Source organism: Coregonus lavaretus, assembly GCF_964263955.1.
Source record: "Coregonus lavaretus genome assembly, contig: SUPER_35_unloc_2, whole genome shotgun sequence".
Lineage (NCBI taxonomy): Eukaryota > Metazoa > Chordata > Actinopteri > Salmoniformes > Salmonidae > Coregonus > Coregonus lavaretus.
The window spans coordinates 956062-979768 of record NW_028167180.1 but is presented as its reverse complement, the minus strand read 5'-3'; the positions used below and the strand labels follow the sequence as shown (position 1 = coordinate 979768).

At 47.5% G+C, this 23707-nt stretch overlaps 2 protein-coding genes across 2 annotated transcripts in view; one reads left to right on the top strand and one right to left on the bottom strand.

The window, feature by feature from the left end:
• Positions 1-23707, top strand: part of LOC311110252 (GTPase IMAP family member 9-like) — a gene marked incomplete at its 3' end in the record, with an annotated part of 49388 nt that overhangs the window by 14795 nt on the left and 10886 nt on the right. The gene's annotated exons all lie outside the window — the stretch shown is intronic.
• LOC311110188 (dual specificity testis-specific protein kinase 1-like) lies at positions 738-23683 on the bottom strand (the record flags this gene model as incomplete). The annotated part of the gene is made up of 9 exons (XM_084188740.1): positions 738-3218; positions 3389-3475; positions 6767-6850; positions 7157-7247; positions 7925-8007; positions 8153-8299; positions 8680-8728; positions 9224-9345; positions 23414-23683. 9 exons carry the CDS (start codon positions 23681-23683, stop codon positions 1899-1901), a joined length of 2253 nt encoding a protein of 750 aa, XP_084044866.1. The 3' UTR covers positions 738-1898.

The window sequence follows — 23707 nt, the reverse complement described above, 5'->3', positions numbered from 1 at the left end:
TTCACCTAGCAACAGACCAACCAACAACCCAGCCAGCAGAAGGGTGTAGTAGTTAGCTCCATACGTGATTTAAAGACAGCTTTAATTTACTGGTATTATCAATCAAATATGTTTTAAATCGACAAGATTCTCAGCCTTAAAAAAAAGATTGTTCATGACTTGCATTATACTCCCTGACTCGGTCGTTCCATGGACATATGGGTCGGTGTTCGTACCATTGTCATTATGACATCATCAATACGGGACAGAACAGAATGGAATTCTTTGAATAGATGCACACACTTGTCCAGACTGTAAATCATGCTGTTTAAACAGTGAAGTAATGAAGAGACTCTGGCCAGCACAGTTCAGTGAGACCGGCTACGTCCCAATACTCTGGTTCATCTTTCCTCCTCCTCTGCTAGAGATCACTAGCTAGATTAACTGGTTAGAACTAGTTAACAAGGTTAATAGCTAAAGCCATATAGTCATACACTTTTTAAGTCCCCTCATATCAGTTGATACGATATGAATATGGCTGGGACCTTTTCCTGACCAAGTAATAATAATAATAATAATAATATGCCATTTAGCAGACGCTTTTATCCAAAGCGACTTACAGATATGCGTGCATACATTTTTTTTGTGTATGGGTGGTCCCGGGGATCGAACCCACTACCATGGCGTTACAAGCGCCGTGCTCTACCAGCTGAGCTACAGAGGACCACAAGTGACCTGAGTAGGAAAACATTCAGGTCTATAACTAAGGTTTGGAGTTTTCCCTGGTCTGGTCATGTATAGCTTCTCCTAGAAGGAATGGGTATGAGGAAAGGAAGCCATTTAAGAGTATTGAGACACAGCCATGTGAGCCACAGTGGCCTGGTCTGTCTGGGTCCTCCAGGCCAGCAGAGGGAGACAAACACACCTTAAACTCTGGGAACGACAGACAAAATGGCATCCTATTTCCTATATAGTGCACTGCTTTTGACCAGGGCCCATAGGTATTAGGGTACCATTTCAGATCCAGACAGTCAGCCTCAACAGTCAAGAAACCAGCAGGCCTATGGAATCAAGAGTGCAGTGATTCTTATAAATAGTGTAAAAAAAGAAACTAGTAAACTCACTTTATATTAAATTATTGCACTCAGTTCTCTAATCTCTCACGCACAGGTACAGGGAAATGACCAGAGAACCATTAACATTTCAAAACTGACATCAGGGGACGAACTTTAGTTATTTTGTGAGTCACTCACTCTCTCACACTCACACACATACAGAACTTTGGGTGGAATAATCAGTACAGTAAGTAAATAAGCTAGGATAATTGCTTTTCATGCCGTTTCAAAGTTACACGAGCTGTTAAAACACAAACACACACACACATACACACACACTGAGAGGAAACCTGGATCTAGTGAGTTATGGGAATAAAACTTTGAGGTTTGAGGGAAGAAGAAGCACCTGTTTGAATTCAATACAAATCTCAAGCACCACCCAGTCCAGTGAAAAATCATTAGTAGTGAACAAACCAGTGACACACTGTAATTATCAAAAGTCTCTAGGTCAACAACCAATATATAAGACCTCAGATTAATAACCCACTTCTGGTTTCCCATTATGCTTCTCCCTTTTTACTCCCAATACAACCACCAGTGTCCCCACAACATCCTCAATCACACACACACACACACACACACACACACTAGAAGAAAATAATTCATTCACACACAAAGGCAAGCTGTTCATCCACTTCAGGTAGAAGTAGTAATCATCTTCATGATCAACATCATCATCAGCTCCCCAGTTCCTAATAGTAATAATAAATAGTAATAGCATCACTGAACAGTACCAGTCAAAGTCTCAGTAATGTCACTGGTGTTGTTGTTGTTGGTCAGCCAGCCCACTAGGGGGAGCCCTCCCTAAGTCTGTGCCTCCGGTAGGGGCAGCCCAGGAACGCAAGGCGCGGTCGGAGGAACGAGACCATTCGACCCGCAACAAAGCAGTCCCTTGGTTGCCGTGGCAGCTGATGCTTCACCGGTGCCGCCCCCGTTGAGGTTCCGGTAGGGTCGCCCGGGCGGTATGCGGCGAGGGTTCGGCGCCCCCTTCATGCACACGGACGGAAAGCTCAGACCAATCAGACAACAGCCCGGACAGGAAATGACCTCATCTTGCTCAGGGGCGGGGCCAGCAGGGGGGCCCGGGATTGCGGCGTGGTAGCCACTAGCCCTCCAGCCAGTCGGACGGCCGACGACCACCGTCGCCGAGCCGTTGTTGTTGTCCAGACGGGGGAGAGGAGGGAAGGAGGGGGGGGCGTTGGAGACTGGGTGACCCCAGCCGTTAGGCTGCAAAAATAGGGAGGAACAGGACGAGGCTGGGTGTAGGAGAAGACTCCCTGGTGTAGGGACATCACCCTCTAGTGTGTCAGGAGACCTGCTGCAGTCCATAGGCTCCCCCAGAGAAAAACCTTCCTCCTCTTCCTCTTCTAGAGACACCATGCCCAGTTCCAGAGGCAGCCCTGAATCATCTGACACATCCTCCACCATCCCTCCCTTTTCCTTCCTCCTTTCATCCTCCACCATCCCTCCTTTCTCCTTCCTCCTTTCATCCTCCACCATCCCTCCCTTATCCTTCCTCCTTTCATCCTCCACCATCCCTCCCTTCTCCCTCCTCCTTTCATCCTCCACCATCCCTCCCTTCTCCTTCCTCCTTTCATTCTCCACCTCCTCTACCTCCTCTTCCTCCTCTTTCCCCAAGCTCTGCAGGTCGGGGTCCCGGAGGAGGGCGAGGGTGTGCCCCTGCTTGGGGGTGCAGGGGAGGGACTGGCAGCGTCGGGGGGGCCCGCGGAGGAAGAGGTTCACCCTGAGGGGGGGAGATGCGCAGGGGTCAGGCTGCTGGGGGAGGGTGAAGGTCAGGGAGATGACAGACTTGCTGGGGGTGTCGTAAAGCTTGATGCGGACCCCGTTCAGGTCCTGCCGCAGGGAGAAAGGGTTGACCCGTGCCGGGGTGCCTAGAGGGGGCGTCGTTGGGGGAAGCATGTCCGACTGGCTCCGTGACAACCGCTGGTCGCCGGGGCGACAGGGGGAACTCCGTCGTCGGTAGGGGCTGATGTGGACGGTAGCGGGTTCTGAGGAGAGATAATCACCCAGAGGGATGACCGTCTTCCTCTCCTCCTCTCCTCTCTCCATCCCCTCCAGCAACACCACTATCTCGGAGAACGAGGGACGTATCTTTGCATTCATCTGAGAAAGAGGGAGAAACAGAGTGAGGGGAGCAGGAAGAGTGTAAACAGTGCCTACTTTTTGGAATGTATGGTCGTTTTAGGTTGTCAATCTATGTATTTATAGTAAGTATGTACACAGAGTCATGGATGCATGCAATTATAATGTCAGTCTGTCAGTCTGTATCTTACATTGCAGCAGAGGACTGCAAGGTTGAGGAATGGTGCTGGACAGTCACCGACCAGGTTCTCAAAGGCATCCACGTCTAGTCCAAAGTCCTGCACACACAGAGGATCATCATCATCATCATCATCTTCTTATGTAGCCAACTAGCTGTCAATCAGTTTGTCTGACTAGGTTTAAAAAACATACGTGTTGTAGTTCTCCATAGTATCCACTAGATTGAGACATACACTGTGAAAGGTATACTCAAAAGGGGAACTGACAGCATTTTAGCAACATGAAGTCTTATTAAAATCTATTTATATACACCCCCCAGGAAGAATGACACTGTTTTTTTGCTTTACATTTTCTGACAAGCGAGCACTTGGATATGGTCATTTTCACGTTTTCATAAATTCTTAGAATGTTTGAGAATTACATACACTACCAGTCAAAAGTTTGGACACGCCTACTCATTCAAGGGTTTTTCTTTATTTTTACATTGTAGAATAATAGTGAAGACATCAAACCTATGAAATATCACATATGGAATCATTTAGTAACAAGTCAAACAAATCAAAATATATTTGAGATTCTTCAAATAGCCACTATTTGCCTTGATGACAGCTTTGCACACTCTTGGCATTCTCTCAACCAGCTTCATGAGATAGTCACCTGGAATGCATTTCAATTAACAGGTGTGCCTTCTTCAAAGTTAATTTGTGGAATTTCTTTCCTTCTTAATGCGTTTTAGTCAATCAGTTGTGTTTTGACAAGGTAGGGGTGGTATACAGAAGATAGCCCTATTTGGTAAAAGACCAAGTCCATATTATGGCAAGAACAGCTCAAATAAGCAAGAGAGAAACAACAGTCCATCATTACTTTAAGAAATGAAGGTCAGTCAATATGGAACATTTCAAGAACTTTGAAAGTTTCTTCAAGTGCAGTCGCAAAAACCATCAAGCGCTATGATGAAACTGGCTCTCATGAGGACCGCCACAGGAAAGGAAGACCCAAAGTTACCTCTGCTGCAGAGGATAAGTTCATTAGAGTTACCAGCCTCAGAAATTGTAGCCCAAATAAATGCTTCACAGAGTTCAAGTAACAGACATCTCAACATCAACTGTTCAGAGGAGACCGTGTGAATCAGGCCTTCATGGTCAAATTGCTGCAAAGAAACCACTACTAAAGGACACCAATAAGAAGAAGAGACTTGCTTGGGCCAAGAAACACGAGCAATGGACATTAAACTGGTGGAAATGTGTCCTTTGGTCTGGAGTCCAAATTGGAGATTTTTGGTTCCAACCGCCGTGTCTTTGTGAGACGGGGTGTGGGTGAACGGATGATCTTAAATAAAGGTTAAATAAAATAAAAAAATCCCTGCATGTGTATTTCCCACCGCAAAGCATGGAGGAGGAGGTTTTATGGTGTGGGGGTGCTTTACTGGTGACACTGTCTGTGATTGTAGTGAAATTCCCAGCCTTTGAAACCGAAACAGTGCTTCCTGAATGGGTGGAGGCAGCAAACAATGTACTAGGCCAGCTGTGATTTACAACCTGATAGTAATATTTTTTGGACTACCAATGTATTGGTGAATTATATTAATTCATTGAACTGCATCCATCTATTCTGCCAACAATGCCTTAGTCTACGTCATGGAATTTGGAGTAAAATAGAACCTACGTTTAAAACCTGGTTGGTTTTGTAGCATAAACTGGGAATTTGATATTTTTTACTGATATTATGATTGTCTGTTTGTTTCATATCTGCAAAGTAGTTAAAATGCTGTCAGTTCCTCTTTAAACCTCACATGCAAATGGGACTGCTGCCCTGCACTGCAGTGATTAAATATTCAAGTCTTTCACTGCATTTACATGTGATAACTTGCAGTAAGGGAAGGGATGGCACTTATCTTCTGGGTCAAAGTGGAAAAGAATAGTTCACCGAACATGATTATATGGTGCTGTTTGGCTGCAGTAGACATGGTTATATGGTGCTGTTTGGCTGCAGTAGACATGGTTATATGGTGCTGTTTGGCTACAGTAGACATGGTTATATGGTGCTGTTTGGCTGCAGTAGACATGGTTATATGGTGCTGTTTGGCTGCAGTAGACATGGTTATATGGTGCTGTTTGGCTGCAGTAGACATGGTTATATGGTGCTGTTTGGCTGCAGTAGACATGGTTATATGGTGCTGTTTGGCTGCAGTAGACATGGTTATATGGTGCTGTTTGGCTGCAGTAGACATGGTTATATGGTGCTGTTTGGCTGCAGTAGACATGGTTATATGGTGCTGTTTGGTTGCTGTAGACATGGTTATATGGTGCTGTTTGGTTGCAGTAGACATGGTTATATGGTGCTGTTTGGCTGCAGTAGACATGGTTATATGGTGCTGTTTGGCTGCAGTAGACATGGTTATATGGTGCTGTTTGGCTGCAGTAGACATGGTTATATGGTGCTGTTTGGCTGCAGTAGACATGGTTATATGGTGCTGTTTGGCTGCAGTAGACATGGTTATATGGTGCTGTTTGGCTGCAGTAGACATGGTTATATGGTGCTGTTTGGCTGCAGTAGACATGGTTATATGGTGCTGTTTGGCTGCAGTAGACATGGTTATATGGTGCTGTTTGGCTGCAGTAGACATGGTTATATGGTGCTGTTTGGCTGCTGTAGACATGGTTATATGGTGCTGTTTGGCTGCAGTAGACATGGTTATATGGTGCTGTTTGGCTGCAGTAGACATGGTTATATGGTGCTGTTTGGCTGCAGTAGACATGGTTATATGGTGCTGTTTGGCTGCAGTAGACATGGTTATATGGTGCTATTTGGCTGCAGTAGACATGGTTATATGGTGCTGTTTGGCTGCTGTAGACATGGTTATATGGTGCTGTTTGGCTGCAGTAGACATGGTTATATGGTGCTGTTTGGCTGCAGTAGACATGGTTATATGGTGCTGTTTGGCTGCAGTAGACATGGTTATATGGTGCTGTTTGGCTGCTGTAGACATGGTTATATGGTGCTATTTGGCTGCAGTAGACATGGTTATATGGTGCTGTTTGGCTGCAGTAGACATGGTTATATGGTGCTATTTGGCTGCAGTAGACATGGTTATATGGTGCTGTTTGGCTGCAGTAGACATGGTTATATGGTGCTGTTTGGCTGCAGTAGACATGGTTATATGGTGCTATTTGGCTGCAGTAGACATGGTTATATGGTGCTGTTTGGCTGCAGTAGGCTTACTGGGGTTGTATAGTGGTGGTGAAAGGGTTGGATTAAGGGTTTGTTCATACACTGTCAGTTTGTGTGATAGTATGAAAGCATTGATTTAGGGTAATTTAAGAAGGAAAAACATTGGTTAACTGTGTGCCTGTTATACACTGTGGGGTTGTGTGTGTGTGTGTGTGTACCTCAGTGCGAGGTAGGAAGTCTGGATCAGCCTCTATCCGGGCGATGATCTCACATAGGATGATTCCATAGGCAAACACATCCACCTAGGTGTCAGAGGTCAGAGTCAGCCAATCACCTCTGATAAATAACATCTCACTTGAAATATTCACAATAATACACTTTGAAAGAGTCTGGTCATTTGCTAGCAACATACATATTAACAAGACCCACTAGACACAACCAGAAAAACACAGAAGGGAAATGTAACAGTTGTCCTTCCAGATTGCATTATAACATAGTATTATTACATTGTATTACTGTGTTTTCTTCCTCTCATCATGCACTGGGATCAGATGACTCTTATAACATCATGAGATAGCAGCCAGGAAACAGTAGAGTACTGTTAGTACCTTTTCATCATAGACCTCCCCTCTCAGCACCTCCGGGGCCATCCAGTAGGGGGAGCCCACCACGGCCAGAGGCTGCTTATCAGCCCCGTCACTGCAGGAGAGGAAAACAGAATAGAATGTACAACAATGTATTTGACTTGCATTCATCTAGACTAGGTTATATGTGCAGTCATGGTGGGAATATGGTGAGCCAGTCATATAGTCTTACTGTAGTCTGGGGGACTTTCTCACAGTACTAACCTGTAGTCTGGGGGACTTTCTCACAGTACAAACCTGTAGTCTGGGGGACTTTCTCACAGTACTAACCTACAGTCTGGGGGACTTTCTCACAGCACTAACCTGTAGTCTGGGGGACTTTCTCACAGCACTAACCTGTAGTCTGGGGGACTTTCTCACAGCACTAACCTGTAGTCTGGGGGACTTTCTCACAGCACTAACCTGTAGTCTGGGGGACTTTCTCACAGCACTAACCTGTAGTCTGGGGGACTTTCTCACAGCACTAACCTGTAGTCTGGGGGACTTTCTCACAGTACTAACCTGTAGTCTGGGGGACTTTCTCACAGCACTAACCTGTAGTCTGGGGGACTTTCTCACAGCACAAACCTGTAGTGTGGGGGACTTTCTCACAGCACAAACCTGTAGTCTGGGGAACTTTCTCACAGTACTAACCTGTAGTCTGGGGGACTTTCTCACAGCACTAACCTACAGTCTGGGGGACTTTCTCACAGCACTAACCTGTAGTCTGGGGGACTTTCTCACAGCACTAACCTGTAGTCTGGAATCTTGTCTGCCAGACCAAAGTCTCCCACTACTGCAGTGAACACACCATTCTCACAGCGCACCAGACAGTTCTATGAAAGAGAGAGAGGAGAGAGAGGGCATATGAGTGTATGTGAGAGTCAGTGGGAGATGAAACGAACAATTAATCCAAAAAAGTGAAGGGATGTGTTACTGTGTGTCTGTCTGTCTGGTACCCTGTATCCTACTATATCCTACCTTGGAGGTGAGGTCTCTGTGGAAGATGCCCTTGCTGTGGAGGTACTGCAGCCCGCAGGCGATGTCCTGAGACAGGCCCATCCTCACCGACCACGACAGATACCTGTCACTGTCCAGCAGCTGCTCCAGGTTACCCCCATTGATGTACTGTGGGTAACCATGACAACAGCACACACACGTGTCAATCACCTCACACAGTTCATGAGATTGAGTCCATTCCAGACACACAGATTCTGTGCATGCCTGCCTGCACATATTACATTTTCATTAACCCTACACTAAATTGATGTGGTTCCTGAGATGTTAAACATTTCCATAGGCATTGTAAGGACCTAATATTCTGTAGAGGCCTTAGCCTATGTTCTTTGCAGGCATTTGCAGAATTTAATTGAAATGGAATGCAACCCGTCTCTTCTTACTTGCTATGGCCCATGCATGCAGCCAATTCTGTTACCATGGACACTATTGTCTCTGGAAGATAAAACGTAAGGATTCCCCCCAGAGAGACAGAATCTGGATGAGCTCACCTCAGTTAGAGCATGGAGCTGGCCCTCATGCACACACACTCCCAGGAACCTGAGCAGAGAGAGGGTTGAAAATACACTGAAAACATCCTAAATACATCATATATACTGCTAAAAACAACAATGCAATGTCTTAAACATCGAAGAAAGTTTGTGTGTGTCTGTCCTCTATCTGATAATGGTTGCAGCAGTTTACTAGCTAGTTTTAGTTTTGTCTTTATTTCCAGATTTAGCAGTAAAACAAAAATAAATACTAGTGTTTTCCCTTGGGGTGGTGCTGTTGAGCGTTGGTTTAAGTTCTACCCACAGCAAAGGTAGACTACTACAGACACAACAACAACAGAGATTCTAATAACTAACCCGTTCCATCTGTGACAACAACACAGTGCTACTACCAATGGGTCTGAGTGATGGTGAAATGGTGGTTGTGCAATATGCACCGCACATAGGCAAGTGTGTACATGAATGTGTTGTACATTGTACACATGTACTGTACATGCAATGTCTGTGTGTGTGTGTGTGTGTGTGTCTTTCTGTCTAGTCATACCCCAGTATATTGGGGTGGCACAGCCGGTTCATGAGCTGCACCTCCCTGAGCATGTTAGCCTTGTTGCTGGCCAGAGTGTTCATCTTCAGGGCCATCACCTGGCCTGTGATCCTGTGCTGCACCTGTAGAGGGAGACAGAGAGCAACACCACTTCAGACAACCATAGAGATGAGGTGAGAGAGAGGACTGGGTGATATTCACTAGAAACAACCATAGAGATGAGGTGAGAGAGAGGACTGGGTGGTATTCACTAGAAACAACCATAGAGATGAGGTGAGAGAGAGGACTGGGTGGTATTCACTAAACAACCATAGAGATGAGGTGAGAAAGAGGACTGGGTGGTATTCACTAGACAACCACAGAGATGAGGTGAGAGAGAGGACTGGGTGGTATTCACTAGACAATCATAGAGATGAGTTGAGAGAGAGGACTGGGTGGTATTCACTGGACAACCATAGAGATGAGGTGAGAGAGAGGACTGGGTGGTATTCACTAGACAACCATAGAGATGAGGTGAGAGAGAGGACTGGGTGGTATTCACTAGACAACCATGGAGATGAGGTGAGAGAGGACTGGGTGGTATTCAATAGACAACCATAGAGATGAGGTGAGAGAGAGAGAGGACTGGGTGATATTCACTAGACAACCATAGAGATGAGGTGAGAGAGAGGACTGGGTGATATTCACTAGACAACCATGGAGATGAGGTGAGAGAGGACTGGGTGGTATTCAATAGACAACCATAGAGATGAGGTGAGAGAGGCCTGGGTGGTATTCACTAGACAACCATAGAGATGAGGTGAGAGAGGCCTGGGTAGTATTCACTAGACAACCATAGAGATGAGGTGAGAGAGGCCTGGGTGGTATTTACTAGACAACCATAGAGATGAGGTGAGAGAGAGGACTGGGTGGTATTCACTAGACAACTATAGAGATGAGGTGAGAGAGAGGACTGGGTGGTATTCACTAGACAACCATAGAGATGAGGTTAGAGAGAGGACTGGGTGGTATTCACTAGACAACCATAGAGATGAGGTGAGAGAGAGGACTGGGTGGTATTCACTAGACAACTATAGAGATGAGGTGAGAGAGGACTGGGTTGTCACGATCGTCGTAGGAGTGAGTAGACCAAGGCGCAGCGTGTGAAACAAACATGACTTTAATAGTTAAAGTATACCAAACAAAACACGACTCGTGAAGTCCACGGTAAAAAAATACCGACACGGAACAAAAACCCACAAACCCAAAGTGAAACACAGACAGTTAAATATGGCTCGCAATCAGAGACAACCAGCAAATAGCTGACACTCATTGCCTCTGATTGGGAGTCACTTAGGCCAACACAGAAAACAACAACCTAGAAAACCCAACATAGAAACAACCCACACAGAACGAACACATCCTGGCTCAACATACAGAGTCCCGGAGCCAGAGCGTGACAGTACCCCCCCCTAAAGGCGCGGACTGCGACCGCGCCTCAAAAATAGCAAAACAGGGGAGGGCTGGGTGGGCATACTTCCTCGGTGGCGGTTCCGGCTCCGGGCTTGACCCAGGCACGGGTTGTGCTGGACTGACGACGCACAACCCTGGCTTGATGCGTGGAGGAGGAACGGGCCGGACCGGGCTGACGAAGCGCACCCCTGACTTGGTGCGGGGAGCAGGAATGAGCCGGACCGGGCTGACGACGCGCACCACTGACCTGGTGCGGGGAGCTTGGATGGGCCGGACTGGGCTGGTGACGCGCAACACAGACTTGGTGCGGAGAGCAGGAACGGGCCGGACAGGGCTGACGCAACGCACCATAGACTTGGTGCGGAGAGCAGGCTCGGGCCGTGCCGGACTGACGACGCACACCACTGGCTTGGTGCGGGAAGCTTGGATGGGCCGGACTGGGCTGGCGACGCGCACCACAGACTTGGTGCGGAGAGCAGGAACGGGCCGTGCCGGACTGACGACGCACACCACTGGCTTGGTGCGGGAAGCTTGGATGGGCCGGACTGGGCTGGCGACGCGCACCACAGACTTGGTACGGAGAGCAGGAACGGGCCGGACAGGGCTGACGACGCGCACCACAGGCTCGGTGCGAGAGGCAGGAACAGGCCGAACCGTACTGGGGACACACGCCACTGGCCCTATGCAGGGATCAGGAACGGGCCGGACCGGACTGGTAATACACCCCAGTACCTCTCGCCGTGCCTCCACACTTTCCCTCTCCTCTGTGACCAGTGGCCCCCTTAACCTGGCGGCCTCCTCTGCACACCCGCTGGACCGCTCCATCGCGGCCTCCGGCTACCCCGTCGTCCACGTCGTGAGCCCCCCCCCTAAACATTTTCTGGGGTTCTCTCCTCCCCAGCTCTCGCCAGACTCTCGATCCATTGCTTCATAGACCAGCCTCTCTCCTCTTCACTTAGCGTGGCCCAGCCGAAACTCCTACTCCCCTGATCCCAGGTCCTTCCTCTCTCCTCTTCACGCTGCTTGGTCCATTTTTGGTGGTTTCTTCTGTCACGTTCGCTTAAGGAGGAGGACCAATGCGCAGCGTTGAATGCGTACATATTATTTATTAAACAGATCACCCGATCAAAACAACGAACGAAACGTGAATTCCTTCGATACACACAAACCAAAAGGAACAAGAAACCACAACCACAAAGTGAAAACAGACAGTTTAAATATGGCTCCCAATCAGAGGCAACGAGTGTCAGCTGTTTTCTGGTTGTCTCTGATTGGGAGCCATATTTAAACTGTCTGTTTTCACTTTGTGGTTGTGGTTTCTTGTTCCTTTTGGTTTGTGTGTATCGAAGGACTTCACGTTTCGTTCGTTGTTTTGATCGGGTGATCTGTTTAATAAATAATATGTACGCATTCAACGCTGCGCATTGGTCCTCCTCCTTAAGCTGGTGTAACTGAGTCAGGTTTGTAGGCCTCCTTGCTCGCACACGCTTTTTCAGTTCTGCCCACACATTTTGAGGTCAGGGCTTTGTGATGGCCACTCCAATACCTTGACTTTGTTGTCTTTAAGCCATTTTGCCACAACTTTGGAAGTATGCTTGGGGTCATTGTCCATTTGGAAGACCCATTTGCGACCAAGCTTTAACTTCCTGACTGTTGTCTTGAGATGTTGCTTCAATATATCCACATAATTTTCCTTCCTCATGATGCCATCTATTATGTGAAGTGCACCAGTCCCTCCTGCAGCAAAGCAACCCCACAGCATGATGCTGCCACCCCCGTGCTTCACGGTTGGGATGGTGTTCTTCGGCTGGAAAGCGTCCCCCTTTTTCCTCCAAACATAACGATGGTCATTATGGCAAAACAGTTCAATTTTTGTTTCATCAGACCAGAGGACATTTCTCCAAAAAGTACGATCTTTGTCCCCATGTGGAGTTGCAAACCGTAGTCTGGCTTTTTTATGGCGGTTTTGGAGCAGTGGCTTCTTCCTTGCTGAGCGGCCTTTCAGGTTATGAAGATATATGACTAGTTTTACTGTGGATATAGATACTTTTGTACCTGTTTCCCATTTCAAATTGAATGAATCATGATCTATTGTTTTACGTAGGAGTGCCCCAGCCATTCCGTTACCATCCAACCAGTCCGTTTCCATCCAATCCTTCCGTGATAAACAAACCCACACAGAGTAGCTAGCTAGCACATACCTTCGGAGTTCCGACATCGTTTGCTGCTAACATCACGAAAAAGGCGCATAAATCATCACACACATTTCCAAAACATTATAACAACTCTTCTATACTAAAACGAGTGACATATTGGACAACTGCAACCTGTTAAACGTTACGATTTTGTGGCTAGCAAGTAGCAACTAACGTTAGCTTGCATTGTTCCGCCCATAGAAAGCCAGCCAGCTAATAACTGTAGCTTGCTTGTTATCAACTCCAAATCAGCTAGCTAGTCAAATGTATGATTTTGATATAAATTAACTAGTTAGCTAATTATAGATCGTAGTCTGGCACAAAAAGATCAGACTACAGCAAGTATGACCAACAAAACCAAAAGAGATATAACTTAACTTTCATCAAGTCAACTTAACATTTTTATGTAATGAAACATTTACAAATGCAAAGATAAAGAAAACAGAGAGCATGTACAACATTAACTTTATTTTACAGGATGATATAGTGCATGAAGCAAACATGGAATGACTTGAGAAATGTGAAGTTGTATCCTCAGTGAAGGTATCTTTCATCCCTCACTGTTCCCTGGTGCAGTGGAACAATTCTAGACACATAGTGGGCTACTGACACTCACTCCACAGTGGTCGGGAATGGGTATGGGGGCTGGACACGCAGGGACCCAGAACCTACTGTTGTCGATCACACATACTAATGCCGCGGTCAGGTTCTATCGGATATCCTATTTCTGACTGGGAAGTTTCCCTTGAATGACCCTCCAAGTAGTAATTACAAGTGGGAAACTGAGAAAACGTTGTTGCCAATCTCATTGGTTTCAGAATTGTTCCGACTTCATAAGCACTTGAACGTTACAATAGCCTAAGTATATAACATGAATGACACGACCGTAATAATCATAATGAACAGGCCTTGAAAGAGCCAAAGTGTAAGCCAACATAATTCATTATTTTACATGAACCTGTTTAACTTAAATGCATTATGAAGAAAATCGTGTACTGTTGCCAACACGAAAAAACTGCGTTTCTGACTACAAGTGCACCAGTATCCCGAATTATTAAGCGAAATCAAGCATAGAAAACAGCATTGGCATTAATAAAATAATAATTCCCACAAATTAAGTCGCACAGATTTTGTTGTTTTTTTCTCACGAATTCTGTTCAGAAGTCTGTTCAGAAAAATCCCAAACAGTTCATATTGGCATACTGTCACGGTCGTCGAGGAGTGAAGGAGACCAAGGCGCAGCGTGTGAAACGAACATGGTACTTTATTTAGTTAAAGCACAAAAAACAAGAAACACGACTAGTGAAGTCCACAGTCAACCTGACTGAAAACGGAAACAATAACCCACAATGCCCACAGGAAAACATGCAGTATAAATATGGCTCCCAATCAGAGATAACGAGCCGACAGCTGACACTCGTTACCTCCGATTGGGAGTCAATGACCAAACCTAGAAATAAACGTGACAGAAATGCAAACATAGAAAATCACCCAAAACCCAACAAAACACAATACACCCTGGCTCAAATACAAAAGTCCCGGAGCCAGAGTGTTACAGTACCCCCCCCCTAAAGGTGCGCACTCCGGGCGCACCAGCATACAGTCTCGGGGAGGGTCTGGGTGGGCGTCTGTCCACGGTGGCGGTTCTGGCCCTGGTCGTGGTCCCCACCCCACCTTAGTCACCACCCGCTTCCCTAGCCTCCTCCACATGACCACCCCCCAATTAAACCCCACTGGATTAAGGGGCGGCACCGGACTAAGGGACAGTACCTGACTAAGGGGCGGATCCTGGCTGGCTGGCTCTGGCGGATCCTGGCTGGACGGCTCATGGCAGGCTGAAGGATCTGGCTGCTCATGGCTGGCTGACGGATCTGGCTGCTCATGGCTGGCTGACGGATCTGGCTGCTCATGGCTGGCCGACGGATCTGGCTGCTCATGGCTGGCCGACGGATCTGGCTGCTCATGGCTGGCCGACGGATCTGGCTGCTCATGGCTGGCCGACGGATCTGGCTGCTCATGGCTGGCGGAAGGCTCTGGCTGATCCTGTCTGGCGGAAGGCTCTGGCTGATCCTGTCTGGCAGAAGGCTCTGGCTGATCCTGTCTGGCAGAAGGCTCTGGCTGATCCTGTCTGGCGGAAGGCTCTGGCTGATCCTGTCTGGCGGAAGGCTCTAGCGGCTCTGGTCTGGCGGACGGCTCTGATGGCTCATGGCAGACGGGCGGCTTTGCAGGCTTTAGGCAGACGGGCAGTTCAGGCCCCGTTGGGCAGACGGCAGACTCTGGCCGTCTGAGGCGCACCGTAGACTTAGTGCGGGTGGCCGGAACAGGCCGGACCGGGCTGGCGACGCGCACCGTAGTCTTGGTGCGGGTGGCAGGAACAGGCCGGGTCGGGCTGGCGACGCGCACCGTAGTCTTGGTGCGGGTGGCAGGAACAGGCCGGGTCGGGCTGGCGACGCGCACCGTAGTCTTGGTGCGGGTGGCAGGAACAGGCCGGACCGGGCTGGCGACGCGCACCGTAGACTTGGTGCGGGTGGCAGGAACAGGCCGGACCGGGCTGGCGACGCACACCGTAGACCTGGTGCGGGTGGCAGGAACAGGCCGGACCGGGCTGTGGAGACGGATAGGAGGCCTGGAGCGAACAGCGGACACCACCCGTCCTGGCTGAATGCCTACCCTCACACACTCTGTGTGAGGCATCAGCACAGGACGTACAGGGCGGTGTACCCCTGGCCTGGTGGCCTCCTGGATACTCCCCCTTTTCTCCTCCGTCAGCCCTGTCGTCCATGCCGTGTGCCCCCCCCTAAAAATTTTCTGGGGTTGACACACGACCCTCCGACGATGGCCCTGCTGCCGCCGTTGCTCCTCTCTCGCCAGGGCCTTGATCCTTCCCCAAGGTCCCTTGCCTCCGAGCATGTCCTCCCAGGACCACGATGTGCCCACCTGGGCCATCGCCAGCCTCTCCATCTCCTTGCCCGGTGCCTCCTCCCATGTCCAGTCTCTCTGCTCCTGGACACGCTGCTTGGTCTTTCTTTGGTGGGTTATTCTGTCACGGTCGTCGAGGAGTGAAGGAGACCAAGGCGCAGCGTGTGAAACGAACATGGTACTTTATTTAGTTAAAGCACAAAAAACAAGAAACACGACTAGTGAAGTCCACAGTCAACCTGACTGAAACAATAACCCACAATGCCCACAGGAAAACATGCAGTATAAATATGGCTCCCAATCAGAGATAACGAGCCGACAGCTGACACTCGTTACCTCCGATTGGGAGTCAATGACCAAACCTAGAAATAAACGTGACAGAAATGCAAACATAGAAAATCACCCAAAACCCAACAAAACACAATACACCCTGGCTCAAATACAAAAGTCCCGGAGCCAGAGTGTTACACATACAACTAAATGTTTTAACGGGATTTTTTAAAATACAACTGTTCTGTATATTCATAACTTTCTACTAGCCACAATGAAGAAAAAAAAAGAAATATAGGCTATTGCATTTATGGTTGTTGCAAAGGCTTGTGTGTAGCCTACTGGTTAAATGTCTGTATTTTCTGGTGGTGTAAAGTACTAAGGTAAAAATTCCATAAAAAGTACTGCTTAAGTTGTTTTTTGGGGTATCTGTACTTTACTTCACTATTTATATCTTTGACTACTTTTACTTTTACTTCACTACATTCCTTAAGAAAATATTGTACTTTTTAATCCATACATTTTCCTTGACACCCAAAAGTACTCGTTACATTTTGAATGCTTTGCAGGTGTCACGATCATTACAAGAGGTGTTCCAAGGCGCAGCATGATAGGCGTACATACTTTTATTAAGTGTACACAACACGAACAAAAAACAACAAACGATACGTGAAGTCCTAGGTTAAATAACACAAACCTTTTGGAACAAGATCCCACAAAACAAAAGTGCCAAAAGGCCGCCTAAGTATGGTCCCCAATCAGAGACAACGAGCTACAGCCGTCTCTGATTGGGAACCACCCTGGCCAACATAGATATAGACGAACTAGAACAAAACCCATGAAAACTAAACATAGAAAATCCACACCCTGGCTCAACATTTAAGAGTCCCCAGAGCCAGGGCGTGACAGCAGGACAGGAAAATGGTCCAATTCACACACTTATTAACAGAACATCCCTGGTCATCTCTACTGCCTCTGATCTGGCGGACTCACTAAACACATATGCTTTGTTTAAAATGATGTCTGAATGTTGGAATGTGCCTCTGGCTATCCGTAAATTAAAAAAAACAAGAAAATTGTGCTGTCTGGTTTGCTTAATATAAGGAGTTTGAAATGATTTATACTTTAACTATTACTTTTGATTCTTAAGTATATTTTAGTAATTACATTTACTTTTGATACTTAAGTATATTTTCAACCAAATACTTTAAGACTTTTACTCAAGTAGAATGTTACTGGGTGACTTTTACTTTTCAAGTATGACAATTGGGTACTTTTTCCACCACTGGTCATTTCTCACGAATTAAGCCACAAAAAAACGCACGATATCTGCTGAAATAATTTATGTACATACAGATGAAATCGGAAGTTTACATACACTTAGGTTGGAGTCATTAAAACTCGTTTTTCAACCACTCCACATATTTCTTGTTAACAAACTATAGTTTTGGCAAGTCAGTTAGGGCATCTACTTTGTGCATGACACAAGTAATTTTTCCAACAATTGTTTACAGACAGATTATTTCACTTATAATTCACTGTATCACAATTCCAGTGGGCCAGAAGTTTACATATACTAAGCTGACAGTGCCTTTAAACAGCTTGGAAAATTTCCAGAAAATGATGTCATGGCTTTAGAAGCTTCTGATGGGCTAATTGACATCATTTGTCATGCTCGTCGGGAACAGAGGAGGACCAAGGCGCAGCGTTGCAGGCAAACATACTCTTTATTTAGCGATATATTGACAAAATAAACAAAATGATAACGTGACAGTTCACGGTCTAACACAGACCAACTAGAAACAAGATCCCACAACTACTGTGGGAAAACAGCCTGTTTAAATGTGGTTCCCAATCAGAGACAACCAGCCACAGCTGACACTCGTTGCCTCTGATTGAGAACCACACTGGCCAACATAGAAATGAAACACCTAGATGAACAAATGAAACGCACACCCTGGCTCACCATACAAGTGTCCCCAGAGCCAGGGCGTGACAGTACCCCCCCCCCTAAAGGCGCGGACTCCGACCGCATCAACTAAATACCACAGGGGAGGGACCGGGTGGGCACTCCGCCTTGGCGGCGGATCCGGCTCCGGGCCTGATCCCCACTCCCAAAGTACCCCTGGTCCGGTCTGGCCCCGCTGACCGGAGCTGGACTGCAAACTGGTGGAGCGGATTGCTCTAGCTCCGGCGTGAAGCAGCTGACCGGTGCCGGACCAGGCACCGGTGGAACAGGCACGGGCCGTGCCGGACTGACGACGCGTACCATAGGCTTGGTGCGGGGAGCAGGAGCGGGCCTGACCGGACTGGCGACACACACCACTGGCTTGGTGTGGGGAACAGGCACGCGCCGTGCCGGACTGACGACGCACACCACTGGTTTGGTGTGGGGAGCAGGAGCGGACCGGACCGGGCTGGCGACGCACACCACTGGCTTGGTGTGGGGAACAGGCACGGGCCGTGCCGGACTGACGACGCACACCACTGGCTTGGTGTGGGAAGCAGGTGCGGGCCGGACCGGGCTGTTGACGCGCACCATAGGCTCGGTGCGGGGAGCAGGAACAGGCCGGGCCGGGCTGGCGACGCGCACCATAGGCTCGGTGCGGGGAGTAGGAACAGGCCGGGCCGGGCTGGCGACGCGCACCACAGGCTCGGTGCGAGGAACAGGAACAGGCCGGACCGTACTGGGGACACACACCACTGGCCCTATGCAGGGATCAGGAACGGGCCGGACCGGACTGGTAACACACCCCAGTACCTCTCGCCGTGCCTCTACACCTTCCTTCCCCTCTTCGACCAGTGGCCCCCGTAACCTGGCGGCCTCCTCTGCCAACCCGCTGGGCTGCTCTGTCGTGGTCTCCTGCTGCCCTGTCGTCCACGGCGTTAGCCCCCCCCCCAAAAATTGTATGGGCTTCACTCCTACCCGTGGACCAGGTCTCCATACTTTTTGCCAGCCTTTCGCCCTTCTGCTTCCACGTCAAGCCCCTCTCTTCCTCACATGGCTTGACCCAGTCGAGGAGGCGAAGGAGATCCGCTAGAGATCTCTCAGGCGATGGCTCCTGGACTTGCTGCTTGGTCCAGTCTTGGTGGGATCTTCTGTCACGATCGTCGGGAACAGAGGAGGACCAAGGTGCAGCGTTGCAGGCAAACATACTCTTTATTTTAGCGATATATTGACAAAATAAACAAAACGATAACGTGACAGTTCACGGTCTAACACAGACCAACTAGAAACAAGATCCCACAACTACTGTGGGAAAACAGCCTGTTTAAATGTGGTTCCCAATCAGAGACAACCAGCCACAGCTGACACTCATTGCCTCTGATTGAGAACCAACACTGGCCAACATAGAAATGAAACACCTAGATAAACAAATGAAACGCACACCCTGGCTCAACATACAAGTGTCCCCAGAGCCAGGGCGTGACATCATTTGAGTCAATTGGAGGTGTATCTGTGGATGTATTTCAAGGCCTACCTTCAAACTCAGTGCCTCTTTGCTTGACATCATGGGAAAATCAAAAGAAATCAGCGAGGACCTCAGAAAAAAATTATAGACCTCCACAAGTCTGGTTCATCCTTGGGAGCAATTTCCAAACACCTGAAGGTACCACGTTCATCTGTACAAACAATAGTACGCAAGTATAAACACCATGGGACCAGGCAGCCGTCATTCTGTCTCCTAGAGATGAACGTACTTTGGTGCGAAAAGTGCAAATCAATCCCAGAACAACAGCAAAGGACCTTGTGAAGATGCTGGAGGAAACAGGTACAAAAGTATCTATATCCACAGTAAAACGAGTCCTATATCGATATAACCTGAAAGGCCGCTAAGCAAGGAAGAAGCCACTGCTCCAAAACCGTCATAAAAAAGCCAGACTACAGTTTGCAACTGCACATGGGGACAAAGATCATACTTTTTGGAGAAATGTCCTCTGGTCTGATGAAACAAAAATAGAACTGTTTGGCCATAATGACCATCGTTATGTTTTGAGGAAAAAGGGGTACGCTTTTAAGCCGAAGAACACCATCCCAACCGTGAAGCACGGGGGTAGCAGCATCATGTGTTGGGGTTGTTTTGCTGCAGGAGGGACTGGTGCACTTCACAAAATAGATGCCATCATGAGGAAGGAAAATTATGTGGATATATTGAAGCAACATCTCAAGACATCAGTCAGGAAGTTAAAGCTTGGTCGGAAATGGGTCTTCCAAATGGAAAATGACCCCAAGCATACTTCTAAAGTTGTGGCAAAATGGCTTAAGGACAACAAAGTCAAGGTATCGGAGTGGACATCACAAAGCCCTGACCTCAATCCTATAGAAAATGTGTGGGCAGACCTACACAAGGCTGGAATGGGCTAAAAGACCATCGCTAAGCAGCTTGGTGAGACGGTGACAACAGTTGGTGCGATTATTTGCAAATGGAAGAGACACAAAAGGACTGTCAATCTCCCTCGACCTGGGGCTCCATGCAAGATCTCACCCCGTGGAGTTGCAATGATCATGAGAACGGTGAGGAATCAGCCCAGAACTACACGGGAGGATCTTGTCAATGATCTCAAGGCAGCTGGGACCATAGTCACCAAGAAAACAATTGGTAACACACTACGTCGTGAAGGACTGAAATCCTGCAGCGCCCGCAAGGTCCCCCTGTCAAGAAAGCACATATACTGGCCCGTCTGAAGTTTGCCAATGAACATCTGAATGATTCAGAGGAGAACTTGGTGAAAGTGTTGTGGTCAGATGAGACCAAAATCAAGCTCTTTGGCATCAATTCAACTTGCCGTGTTTGGAAGAGGAGAAATGCTGCCTATGACCCCAAGAACACCATCCCCACCGTCAAACATGGAGGTGGAAACATTATGCTTTGGGGGTGTTTTTCTGCTAAGGGACAGGACAACTTCACCTCATCAAAGGGATGATGGATGGGGCCATGTACCGTCAAATCTTGGGTGAGAACCTCCTTCCCTCAGCCAGGGCATTGAAAATGGGTTGTGGATGGGTATTCCAGCATGACAATGACCCAAAACACACGGCCAAGGCATCAAAGGAGTGGCTCAAGAAGAAGCACATTAAGGTCCTGGAGTGGCCTAGCCAGTCTCCAGACCTTAATCCCAAAGAAAATCTGTGGAGGGACGTGAAGGTTCGAGTTGCCAAACGTCAGCCTCGAAACCTTGATGACTTGGAGAAGATCTGCAAAGAGGAGTGGAACAAAATCCCTCCTGAGATGTGTGCAAACCTGGTGGCCAACTACAAGAAACATCTGACCTCTGTGATTGCCAACAAGGGTTTTGCCACCAAGTAGTAAGTCATGTTTTGCAGAGGGGTCAAATGCTTTTTTCCCTCATTAAAATGCAAATCAATTCATAACATTTTTTAAATGCATTTTTATGGATTTTTTTGTTGTTGTTATTCTGTCTCTCACTGTTCAAATAAACCTACCATTAAAATTATAGACTGATCATGTCTTTGTCAGTGGGCAAACGTACAAAATCAGCAGGGGATCAAATACTTTTTTCCCTCACTGTAGTTAGAGATAACATTCCTGTAAACGCGTCCTTCTACAAGCAGGAAACAAGTTTTGGATATTATGAAGTGTATCACCTTCCTCACTTTCCCCTCCTCTCAACTCTCCCATCCTTGTTATTGTCTCACAAATCCCTCCTGTCTCTCCTATCACCCCTCCTGTCCCTCCTATCACCCCTCCCGTCTCTCCTATCACCCCTCCCGTCTCTCCTATCACCCCTCCCGTCTCTCCCATCACCCCTCCCGTCTCTCCTATCACCCTTCCTGTCTCTCCTATCACCCCTCCTGTTTCTCCTATCACCCCTCCCATCTCTCCTATCACCCCTCCTGTCTCTCCTATCACCCCTCCTGTCTCTCCTATCACCCCTCCCGTCTCTCCTATCACCACTCCCGTCTCTCCTATCACCCCTCCTGTCTCTCCTATCACCCCTCCTGTCTCTCCTATCACCCCTCCTGTCCCTCCTATCACCCCTCCTGTCTCTCCTATCACCCCTCCTGTCTCTCCTATCACCCCTCCCGTCTCTCCTATCACCCCTCCTGTCTCTCCTATCACCCCTCCTGTCTCTCCTATCACCCCTCCTGTCTCTCCTATCACCCCTCCTGTCTCTCCTATCACCCCTCCTGTCTCTCCTATCACCCCTCCTGTCCCTCCTATCACCCCTGACCATACAAGTTCACGCCCTAATAGAAGACAGTGTTCAAATACAGTCCATGAAAAGGTATTAGGATTACTTACACATCTATTGTCCTCAGGTTGCTGCCCTGCTCTTAGCCCATGTCTTACATCTTACCTACTGTCTGACCCCTCCATCCATTATCATCCATGGTTTGCCATTGTACATTTAGGAGTTTTTAAGCATACTGTAATTCGACCCATGCATTGTTAGAGCTGCAATGCAACTCTATATCGATTTGGCACCATTAAACTTTTTTTTGGTGGTATAAACAAGGGGCAGTAGATTTCAGTACCAAATTAAAAATTATTCACTTTAATATGAAACAAGACAGCTTTTATTCCAAACACAAGGCATACAATATACTTTTTTGTCCATTTACATGGACATTCACTGTTCAGCAGCCTAATGGCTGATGGAATGAAACTTCTAATGGAATGAAACTAACTAAAGGCTGTATATAAAATGAATCCTTTAAGGACTGAAATGGGAAGTGTTCACACTGACATTAAAAGTAGTAATTTAATGAGTAATTATTTAGCCTTTTAAAAACAATCTTCACAGTTAACTAGATCTGATGGGTTGATAAACATCCTGATAAGAAATCAGTCAAATCCAAACTAGAAGTGAGAGATGTTCATGTCATTGTTCTGTTGTCTTCTAATTAGTTGAATTAATAACAGCTGCTGATCCTGTCACAAACAGGAATTCCTTCCCCATCATCATGCCTGCTGCCTGCACTGTGTCTTAAAGTGTCCCTCCTAACTCACTTTCACCCTTCCAGGTTCATTGATCTTGCGCTAATTGTTTCATCCACAGCTCACTTCCTACTCGCCAACACTGCCCACCAACCCACAAGTAACATTACCATCGCCAAAATGGATAATCGTTTTGATGTTATCCAGAATTTCCTTTTGATGTCTTTCACATAATATGGTTCAGTACTCTGTCTTATTAAGTGCGCTACTTTGTCTAAAAGCTCCCTGACCTGATTGGTATTGCCTGTGTTATTATTGTTGAACACATGGAAACGCCCTCCACATTTCTGAACCAGTTTCTTCAGGTTTTGGTCTTCTCTAATAAACTCATCTAAGGAAGTGTTTTCCAGTCTGTCTCCATAACTAAAGAGCACTATGGTATATTCACTGACAGAGGGACTTAACATCTTCTCCAGTGTCTCCATCACTCTCTTCTCTTGCTCTGTGAAGCGTCCCAGCTGAATGACCAGTAGGAAGGCATGGGGACCTGGTTTAGAGAGAGACAAAGCCCTCTCCATTTCTCCTTGGGTTTTCTCTTCAGAGAGGTCATTGTTGAACAGACCTGGAGTGTCCACCACCATCACTCTCCTCCCACACACCTCTACTTTTCTGCTCTCACTCTTCAGGGTCAGAGACCTGAAACTGACCCCAGATTCAAACATCTCTCGGCCCAGAATGGTGTTCCC